We start from the raw sequence: 10398 nt of genomic DNA on the forward strand, positions 1-10398 counted from the left end.
CTATCTCCCCCCCCCCAAATGTATGTAATAACATTTATATATAAAATTTAATATATAATTTTATATTACATATATATTTTAAACAAGGGTCCTGCATTTTCATTTTGCACAGGATCCTGCAAATTATATAGCTGTCCTGGTCAGAGACCTCAGAGCTGTCCACTCTGATCCTAATCATATTTCAAATGATGAAGGTTGACTTCCAGGCCCAGCCTTCTTTTCAGGATGGCAAATTGTTTAATCATTGATTCTCCCTCCTGGTCAATGGCAGGTCTTGCAGATCCCCCCTAGCTGTCTCTCCCCGAGGCCAAAGGGGGGCGGGGTAGACGTCTTGGTGCTCAACCCAGCCCTCCTCTCCCCTGCCAGTGAACTCAGCCTCCAGCTGCTGTGTTGGAAGCCCACAGCTGCCCCCTTTCTCTGGAAAACTGCACTTGTAAGAGGGAGAACAGGGGCACCTGGGTGGCTCCATCAGTTAAGCGCCTGACTTCGGCTCAGGTCATGATCTCACGGTTCGTGGGATCTCACAGCACTGCGTCGGGCTCTGTGCTGACAGCTAGCTCAGAGCCTGGAGCCTGCTTCGGATTCTGTATCTCCCTCTCTCTCTCTGACCCTCCCCTGCTCGCGCACTCTCTCTCTCAGAAATAAATTAAAAAAACATTAAAAAAAAAAAAAGATAAAAAAGGAGAACAGAGGCCCTAACTTGCGGAGTTAGTTCATCCTCCAAATCAATGACTGACTAACACAGGGCACAAAAGGCAAGTTCTACTCTGTGGTGTGGCTTGTGTTCCAGAACCTTTCGCCTGTAATCATGCTAGGGCGTGGATTTGAGACTCTATCCCTGCTTAATATTTTCCGTTTCCCCATTCTTTGTCACTCCTTCTTTTAATTTTTTAAAAAGAAAATTTTAAAGCTTTTTTTTTTTTTAAGATTTTTAAAAAAGTAATCTCTGCGCCCAGCGTGGGACTCAAACTCACAACCTGAGATCAAGGGTCCCATGCTCCCCCAACTGACCCAGCCAGGTGCCCTTTCTTGACTTGTTCTTATACAGGTTTTTCCTGAAGTGTACTCCCTCAAGAAAACTACATAATGCCTGCGTCAGGCTCTACTTCTAAGACAATGTGTAATTAACTTTAGAATCTTTCTCAACACAGAGCATCAGATTCTAAAAATAGTCCTAAGTTCTACTTACTGGGTCTATCACAAACTTCCTTTAAGAATGTCACTTAAGGGGTGCCTGGGTGGCTCAGCTGGTTGAGCATCTGACTCCTGATTTCAGATCAGGTCACAATCCCAGGGTCTCAGGATTGAGCCCCAAGCTGGGTGTGGAGCCTGCATGGGATTCTCTCTCCACTCCCACCCAACTCTGCCTCTGTCCCCCACTTCAGTATTCTCTCTCTCTCTCTCTCAAAAAAAAAAAAAGAAAAGAAAAGAAAAGAAAAAAGAAAAACAAAAAAGAATACCACTTGAGCCCTCTGGTGACAGAAAGGCATTCCAGCCATGCCCCCTTGCCCATCTGCCAAGCCAATCCCACAGAGGAGTCAGACCAAGGACAGAACTGACCAATATCCTACTCAAAGGAAAGGCACTGAAAGCCACCCTAGACTTTCTGATTTTATTATAGGACATGTGGACAGGGGAGAGAAGTGGCAGAGGGGTGATGAGGGCAGCTAGGACCCTCCCCACCATGAGCTTCAAGGCACAGTGGGAGGGGGGAGGGGTCAGGAAAGGCATGGGATGAAGATGAGAAAGCCCAAGCAATCAGCACCTTACAAGGGACAAGGATTTCTCAGTGCGGGGTGGGCCAGTGTGGAGGGGAAGAGCCTGCCGGGTGGGGTGGGGAGGCGGGAGTCTGTGCTGACACTGGGTGGCTCATGGGACTGGCTACCGCCACCCATGCCTGGCAGCACTGAGACAGACTCCGGTGCCCTCCCTCCCTTTTAAGGGGCATAGAAGCACTGCCTCCCAGGAAACAAAGAACTTGGCTGCGCTTGCTTGCTGGTTCATTTCGTCTGGAGATCAGAGGGGGGTGAGACATTTTGGTTTGAACTTTTTCATGTCAGTGAAAACGGGCAGGGGTGAGAGGTGGGGGCTCAGTGCAAAACAAAACACCAAAGTCAAGACACAGGCTGAGTCTCAACTGTACCACTCAGTGACCTTGGGTAAGTCACGACACTTCCCTGAGACTCAGTTTCTTCATCTGCAAAATGGGAATGATTAATATCTGCCTCACAGGTTCTTTGTGAGGATTAAACGAGAAAATAGAAGTAATGTTACAGGAGTGCCCGAGAGAGAAAGAGAGAGAGAGAGAGAGAGAGAGAGAGACCGACGGAAGGCTCAGTATGGATACTTAAGTGGCAGGCAGGGGAATTCAGCAAATGGGAGGCCTGGGAATGTGTCCAAGGAGGTGTCTGCCTTCCTTTTCCAGGTTTAAGAGTGAGCTCTCCAGGGCTTGGGGAGCAGGCTTGGCTCCAGGGCTTTAATGAAAGCCCAGGGACCCTCATGGGCCTGAGGGGAAGACAAGGATAGGGCTGGGGGTACAATGACTTTCTTTTTTAAAAAGCTGGAAGGAAAGGAAGAGAGGAATATTTCTTCCCACAGGCGCAGCTGCAAAGGCATCAAGCTGGACCCATCAAGGATTTCAGGTCCAGCCATCATGGGGCTGCTGCGGGGGGAAGACACCGCCCCTTCTCTCTCCTCAGTGTTGGCGTTATCAAAAATATCTACAAACTGTGAGAAGACTTCTCATAAAAACACTTTTCTGCATGTATAAAAAAGACTGGCTGTAGTCAGTGGCTTGGGACGGAGACTGAGGCCTTCAGAGAGGCCAGGGAAGGCCAGCAGCCATTTGGTGGGGCGCGTGGGGCGGGGCTGCCCTGACGGCTCTGGGGGAGCTGCTGTCTTTGGCTGAGCTACACTTCCGTGGAGCTGGGGTCCGAGGGGCCCCGGGGACCGGCTCCAGTAGTCCTGCTGTGACCCTGCTGGGCGGGCGCTGCGGGTGCCTGGGCCCTGGGCCTCAGGAAGCCCTCAGTGGACTCCCTTGCTAGGAGCAGAGGCCTCCTTCGCCGTGAACCGCCCCAGGCAGCCTCCAGCAAGTCCCCAAATAGGTGCTGGGGCCCTATCATTAGGTTGGACTGAGCCGTCTGGAGAGCCGAGGTCTGGGGTGCAGGGACTTCTTCTGGAGGGTTTTCCCCTGAGCCTCCAGAAGGCGGTCTCCAGCTGAAACTGACCCCACTGGGGGCACCAGGCATAGGAGGGCAGCCAGGAAGAAGGTTCCAGACAAACAAGAGTGCTTCCCTGGCAACCCCTCCCCAGCCCCCAGTCCAAGGCCTTTCTGACCTTTCTTAGGGGAGGCGGTGAATGCAAGGAGAGAGGGGAGGCCCCATCTTCCTGGCTCCACTCCTCCCTGATCTTTACCCCACAGGGACCTGGGGTGCGTGCCTGAGTGGGTGAGGTCCAGGGAGATGACCTGACGTCCCGTTTTCGGTGTCCTGAGCAGCTTCTGGAACCACGCAGGCAGTAAAGGGCTAATGGCGGCAGCTGGGGTCAGAGGTTCATCCGTCCAGTCGCCCCAGGCACCCCCTTGTCTAACCCTTCACTGACCTCCAACCGCACAGGCAGCCTGGCAGTGGCGGGGGTGGGGGTGCCCGAAGCTTGAAATGTGCCAGGACCGCTGGCTCGGAGCCTTCAGTGTCGGAGGCCTTTGCTTCAGCTCCCCCGCCCCGTCCAGCCTGGCGTCTCATGGCCTGAGGCCGCACTAGGGCTGGAGGAGCGGCAGGCCGCGCCGAAGGCCTTCCTTCAGGAACTGCATGTAGGTGGCCGTGGACGGGTCTTCAAAGGTGGACGAGAAGCTGAAGACGTTGTTCTCAACATCCTCAGGCTTCATGGAGGTGATGTCCAAGAAGTAGTTGGCGTTGATGTGGTGGACCTGGGAGAGGGGCTGGGTGAGCAGAGCGAGGGGGCCCCTCTCGCTCCCTGTCTGCTCGCGTTCTCTTAGGAAAAGGGGATGCTCAGGCCTTGACTGTCCTTGCCCCGAGGCAGACGGCAAACACGGGGGGCGGAAGCCGACCAGAGGCTGTTCCCCTCTCCCACCTCCGTGCACACGGGGCCCTGTGCCAGGAGACGTCTCCCACACCCCACCTGCCGGGCCGGGGGCCTCCTGACTCTGCGCCTTTCCCTTGCTCCCACCCCCCACGGACGGCCCCTCTTCCGTCCATGGCCCATGGACTCCACACTCCCTTGGGCCAAAATGCCCATCGGCTCTGTGTGCCTGCTGCCCCCTCTGCCTCCCACGCTGGCTACTCAGCTCCTTAAGGGCAGGCGCCTGGTACATGAGCCAAGAAACACACGGACAAGCGAGCAGGAGCGCACGGTCCCCAGGCCAAGTTCTGTCCACCCAGCGCTGTGAGGCCAGGGCCCTGCCACCGCCGGGCTCCGCCGGGCTGAGCGCCAGCGCACCGGTGGCCCTCTTCCAGGTTGGCCTCGCCCCTGGCTCCCCGACTGCTCCCGGGCCTGGGAGCCTGGGGGAGCTGGCCTCCCTCCCACGGCCCTCAGCCCCACACTAACCATCCCTCAGGACTTGGGCTAAGTAAGGGGCAGGAGATCCTGAGGCCCCCAGGCAGGCCTGGTTTCACAACCAGCTATGCTTCTTAACTGTGCAACTTATGCCAAGTCTCTGCCTCTTTTTGAGCCTTGGTTTCCTTGTTTGGAAAATGGGCACCTGTGATTGTCCATCTCCCAAAGCTGTGTGAGACCCTGACGAGAGGGAGGTGTGAGTGCTCGCAGGGGCCCCCGAGGGGAGGTAGGGTCTTGCAGCTTGGCTCAGCCTGGGGGGCGCCCCCTGGTCCTCTCTGCTTGTCACAAGGCCCGGCCCCTCCTTCCTCCTTCTGTCCCAGAGCTGGCCACAATGGTCCGGGGTGAGCTTTCCCTTCCAGGCCACGTTCCTGTCCACCCTGCTGCTAGCCTGTGCTCGATGCTGCCCCATCCCCAAAGGGCTAGAGTACTGAGGTCCCCCCTCTCGTGGGAGTGTCCCAACACTCCCTATGGCGGGCATGACAATCCCTACTTTACAGATGGGGACATGTGAGGCTCAGGCTGGCTGGGAGGCCAGCAGGAAGCAGTGGAGCCAGCCCTGAAGCCCGAGGAGCTGTGTTAAGTCCATGCCCCTTGCTCTGGCTTCCTCAGCCTCACGGGGCCTGGCCCGGGCTGGTGCGGGTGCGGGGGGCCGCCTACCACGGTGCCGTTGGGCAGGCAGATCATCATCTCCACGGGGAAGCTGTACTTCTCCAAGTGCAGGTCGGCCAGCTTCTTGTGGGACGGGTTCTCCTGGTTGTTCTGTGGGGACAGTTGGGTGCACTCCTGATGTCTCAGCCGCCAGCCCCCCCACCCCCTGCCCCGGGGGTGCTCCCATGAGGCTGTTCCCATCCACTCGCCACTCACCTGCATGTCTTCTAGCTCCCTCACCAGGGACCAAGTGCTGATGAAGCTCTCATTGAGGAGGGCGAGGATGGGCGAACTTTCCAGGACAGTCTCCCGGAGAGTCCGCCCTGAACCTGTTCCGGGGATGGCAAGGCCAGAGGAGTGAGGCCCCGACCCACGTCTTACTGGCTTTTCTCTCAGTTAGAAGCCTTGTGGACTGTAGGGTGGTCTGTGCATGCCAGTGAAATAACAGATTCAAAGACTCCTGCCATGGAGTCGGTGCTGATTACTGGGAGCTGTCACTACAGTCAATGACACACCGGCATGCTGGGCTGAGATCGGGGGTGGGGGGCTTCAGCCCAGGGACCTGCAGACCGCGGCAGCTTCTTAAATCCACTAAACTCTGTGGCCCGGGGCCTTTGCACAGGTTGTACTATGCCTAAAACACCTTTTCTTCTGTCACCTGATAACCCTCTACTCGTCCTTTGAGCCTCAGCTTAAAATCGCCATCCTTAAGAAGCCTTCCGTGAGCCCGTGCCACACTCTGGGTCTTCCCCTGGGTGACACTCACCGCACTTGAACTTATTCACTCATCTGCCTTCTGCACACACCGTGCTCCCCGAGGATGGGCCACTTCTGCCTTCCTTATTAGGAGACTCTCAGCACCTGGCCCACGGCGTGGCGCAGGAGGTCCCCAGGGTGTTTGTCGATTAACTGAATGAGGGCAGGGGCACCGTTTTACTCATCTTTGTGCCCACCGTCAGACATCCAGAATCTGTGTGTCTAGGAGGTCTTGGGTGAATCTTCTGAGTAAGTGAAGGCCTGGCCAGCCTCGGGCACTATTTTCTCTCTCACTTGCCTGCAATACTTCACAGCACCCGGGCACTTTTACGTCCATCCTCACAACTCGGGGAGGTAAGCATGTTACCCCTCCTTCGCTGTTGAGAAAACTAAGGCTTGAGGAGGGGGAGTCTCAGACCATAATGTGAATGTGATGGTGAAGGTCAAATAAGAGCCGGTGGGGGAGCTCTTCCTTTGCCAGCAGGGCGGCCTCCTCCCTGAGCCCCAAGGCCCTGGGGCCACAATAAAGCTTCCCTTTCATTGAAAAAAAAGGGAGGGGAAATCATTTGGCCAAGGTCTCCAGGCTGCAAATGATGGAGCTGGGCTCTTTTTACTGTGAACAGGCGCTGCTTCGCTGCTTCCGAGCTCAGCACACACACTCCCCCGCCAAGCCCTTACCCCATGCCCCTGCCTGGGTAGTCCCCAAGCCCCCCCACGTTCCAACAGGACAGTCCACGAGGTATGACATCTTCTCCCCCAGAGTGGCAGGCTCTCCCTCACCTCAGCAGGACTGGTCATCCAGGGCGCCCCACAGCAGAATTGAGTGCACCAGCTTGTTCTTGGCCTTGGCTTGGTCGAAGGCCTCAGTGAATGGCAGATAGGTGACCTGGGGCCAAGTGGAGACAGAGAGAAGCTACTGTGTGAGGCCAGGGTCCTGTTCAGGAGCTGTGTGTGTGTGTGTGTGTGTGTGTGTGTGTGTGTGTTTACAGTATGAGTGTGTGTGTGAGAAAGGGTGTTGCTGAGCCAGGGGAATGCCTCCTCCAAGTTCTGAATGGCGAAAGAGAGGCCCCACTGGTACGGGCCAGGCCCTGTACCCAGCCTGGAGTCGAGTGCCCACCTGCCGTTCCCCAAGCCCTGGCGGCACAGAGCCCGCCCCTCGCCCTCACTCCTCACCCAGCCCCACCTTCTTGAAGGGGTACATGGCCACCTCCAGGCGCCGGGCAGCCTCCTCCCAGCTCAGCTCCTGCTGCCACTCGATCTCCTCAAAGACAAACTGAAGGGGCTCCCCTGACGGTGGGCGGCTGTCAATCACGTTGCCATCCTCGTCCAGGATCACAGAAGGCACCGACGGGCCCACAGCCTCCAGCTCCATCTGGACCAGAGGTCAGTGGGGGTTGACATCAGTGAAGGTGTCTCAGAGGTGGGCAAGAATCCTTAAGAGACCCTCAAAGATACCTCACCCATTGCAAAGGTGGAGAAACCGAGGCTCTGGGAAGGGCAGGGCCTGGTCAGGGCTGCAGTGGGTCTAGGACAGAGCCAGCGTCCACCTAGGGCTCCTTCTATGGTGTGAAGCCATCCGAGGGCCCATGACAGCTGGTTTCCTGAGGGACAACTGGCCTCAGCCTGCCAGGGGCCTGGCCTTCACCCTGGACTGCCGGAGACTCCCAGCCCTGCAGCTGAATCCTGTCTCCTTACCTGGGTCAGGGCCACTTGTGTGCTCACCTGGGGGATGTAGCCAATGTCCACCTCCATGTTGCTGCTCTCACTGGCCCCGTACAGCCACTCCATGTCCACATTCAGAGACCTGGGGACAGGTGAGAGGGTGGCCAGGCCAGGACACCCCCACCACCAAGGCCCATTAACCGTATGTCAGACTTTACAGCACACAACTCTCCCCATTTTACAGATGAGGACACTGAGGCCTGGCAAGGTGAACCCAAGGTCTCGGGGCCACTGGGGTTTTTACAGCCAAGCCTGGGCCCTTTTCTGTCCCTGGGCTGCCTCTCCCTAAGGCTGCAACCACACACTGCTCACTGGCCCTGCCCCTTACAATTCACAAAGGGCTTTCGCATCACAGTCTCCAGTGCCGCTCCAGGCTCTTGGAGGTAGAAAGATCGTCAGTGCCTCGCCTACGATGCCTGCCTGCCTGCCGAGAGGGGCAGGAGCAAACACCTGGCTCCATCCTCCCCTGCTCCTTCTCCCACAGGAAGCCGGGCCCCGCCACGTGCCATCCGCAGATCTGCCACACGGGGGCAGCCCGGCACCGACAACCACCCACCTTGGGCCGGTGAGCTCAGTGCCTGAGGAGGTGGGCAGCCCTGTGGCCGGCTCCTGAGACACAGGCTCAGGGGGCCCTGGGGCTGGTCATTTGTCCACCCCCCCCCCCCGTNTGAGGGGGAGGCGGGCGTGCCCTGGGCTGAGCCTGTACAGCCGAGGGGAGGGACAGAAAAGCTCTCCTGCTCCCGGGGACAACTTTCTCTTCCCAGGCTATCACTCTTGCCCCAGAGCCATCCCTTCATCTAGCAGATGAGGAAACTGAGGCCCAGAGAGCCCCGGGGCCTTGCCCACAGCCATGTAACCCACAGGTGCCATGGTGGAGACTTACTGTGGGCCTCCAGCCACGGTCCTGTCCCTGTCCTGGGTCACTCAGACCTACTAAGCAGCCACTTGCTGTCAGGGAGGAATATGGAAAGACCTGAAGCCAGGCCCTCTGGGTCCCCTGCTCTTGACAAGAGGCTGACCCTGAGCAGGCGGGGCACACAGGAAGGCAGCTGGCATGGAATCTTCAAGAAGGTCCTCAGGCCCTCTGCCCCCCAGGGTCTGAGGTAGCAAGTGCAGGTGGTGGAGGACCTGCCCCTGGGCCTTTACACGTGCTGCTCCCTCTGCCTGGCTAAACCCTCCTAATCCTCCAGGTCTCTGCTTAGATGCCTCTTCCCCAGGGAAGGCTTCCTGGACCCTGCCCAGGCAGGTCACTGACCCCTGCCAGCCCTCCCCTAGGGTCATGAGAAGGCTGAGGTTACAGGTGTGGGGGAGCAGTACGAAGGTTCTGGGCTCCAGCTCTGGGGAGGTCCTGTTGGCTGCTGCCCTGGGTCGCGGGCACAGAGTTGCCAGTCCAGGCCACCTGGGACACGGCTGCCAAGTGATAGAATGACCCACCTCAGTTCACCTCAAGCTGCCTCCTCCCGGGTCAGCTCCACGCCACTCCCAAGAGAAGTGGCTCCGGGGAGTGAAGGAGGGGCAGACACCGAGGGGGCCTCTGGGCCCCTGCACCTGAGTTCCCGGAGCGAGGGGGTAGAGTGGGGTGAACCGTGGTGGGGTGCCGGGCACGCCAGGGGCCCAGGCTCCCACCTGTGGTTGGGCACGAAGAGCCGGAAGTCCCGGACGTGAGTGGCATCTTTGGAGAGGATGATGTGGCCGGTGAACTGGCCAGGCGAGAACCAGAAGGGGAAGTCAGGCGGCTCGCTGAGCTGGAACTCGGCGTGGATCCTGGGGGCAGAGGAGCTTGGCTGGGAGCACTCCCTGCTGAGCTGGAGCCCTCCCCCCCGCCCCCCGCCGCTGCTCTTGTGCCACAGCTGGGGAACCCTTGGCCAGGTTCTTGTGTGGAGAACAGGCTGGGCAGGGAGAGGCCACGAGGCCCTCAAAGCGCTGCCCGTCCTCAGGGCCTGGTTCACACACCGCCTTCTCTGGAGGCCTTGCCTGACCGCCTGTCCTCTGAGCCCTCACAGCCTCCGCAGGGGGTGTGACCTGGTGTCACAGCTCTTCTACACTCCCCCCCGCCCCCGGCGGGTGACAAGCACAGCCACCAGCCTCATGCTAAGCAAGCACTGCGTTTTGGCCTTGCTCCTAGGAGAAGTCGCCACCACCCCCAGCCACGGATGAAGAAACCGAAGCCCAGAGAGCCACCACTGCTGGCCCAAGACCAGAGGGTGGTACACGCTGGCACTGGGGGCCACCAGGCAGGCTCTGTCCTCACGGTGCTGTGCCCTCCCGTGCTTTCCTGGGGTTCCCAGCCTGGCAGAGACCAGGAGGGGTTTCTGGGGACTACATACCGGAACATCACAGTGTAGTAGAAGTCACTGATGGCAGTCAGGCAGGCGACAGCCCCCTGAGGGGCAAAGCGGGTTTTCACAAAGGGTCGAGGGTGGAACATGCTCAGGAGCCGGTGGATGATGACCTGAAGGGAGGGCAGTGGAGACCCGTGCTAGCTTGTTGGGTCACGATCCCCTAGGTGAGGTTCTGCTCTGGACCTACAGGCCTGGGGCCCGGGAGGGGGTGATAGTGTAGGGGGAGGCAGGAAAGCAGGCGGGGTGGTCCTGGCACTGGGGGTCCAGGTGCAGAGCTGGTGCAGAGCTGGTGGGGGCGTGGCTGGGCTGGGGAGGGTTGGGCTGGGTGGGGGGCAGGGCAGGGCGGCAGGGGGGGGGG

The 10398-nt window shown here is 58.6% G+C and overlaps 1 protein-coding gene across 2 annotated transcripts in view; it reads right to left on the reverse strand.

The window, feature by feature from the left end:
* Window positions 1–1598: 1598 nt before the first annotated feature.
* SELENON (selenoprotein N) overlaps window positions 1599–10398 on the reverse strand; it is a 23297-nt gene continuing 14497 nt past the window's right edge. For both annotated transcript variants that reach the window (XM_077775493.1, XM_077775494.1), the window contains 8 exons: window positions 10026–10150; window positions 9325–9462; window positions 7699–7780; window positions 7160–7348; window positions 6757–6862; window positions 5437–5549; window positions 5230–5331; window positions 1599–3925 (listed from right to left, as the gene is read on the reverse strand). In XM_077775493.1, coding sequence (XP_077631619.1) covers window positions 3755–3925; window positions 5230–5331; window positions 5437–5549; window positions 6757–6862; window positions 7160–7348; window positions 7699–7780; window positions 9325–9462; window positions 10026–10150 — 1026 coding nt within the window. In that variant the 3' untranslated portion in view covers window positions 1599–3754. The remainder of the gene's footprint in view (window positions 3926–5229; window positions 5332–5436; window positions 5550–6756; window positions 6863–7159; window positions 7349–7698; window positions 7781–9324; window positions 9463–10025; window positions 10151–10398) is intronic.

The sequence above is a fragment of the Crocuta crocuta genome, unplaced genomic scaffold, assembly GCF_008692635.1.
Source record: "Crocuta crocuta isolate KB4526 unplaced genomic scaffold, BGI_CrCroc_1.0 scaffold127, whole genome shotgun sequence".
Lineage (NCBI taxonomy): Eukaryota > Metazoa > Chordata > Mammalia > Carnivora > Hyaenidae > Crocuta > Crocuta crocuta.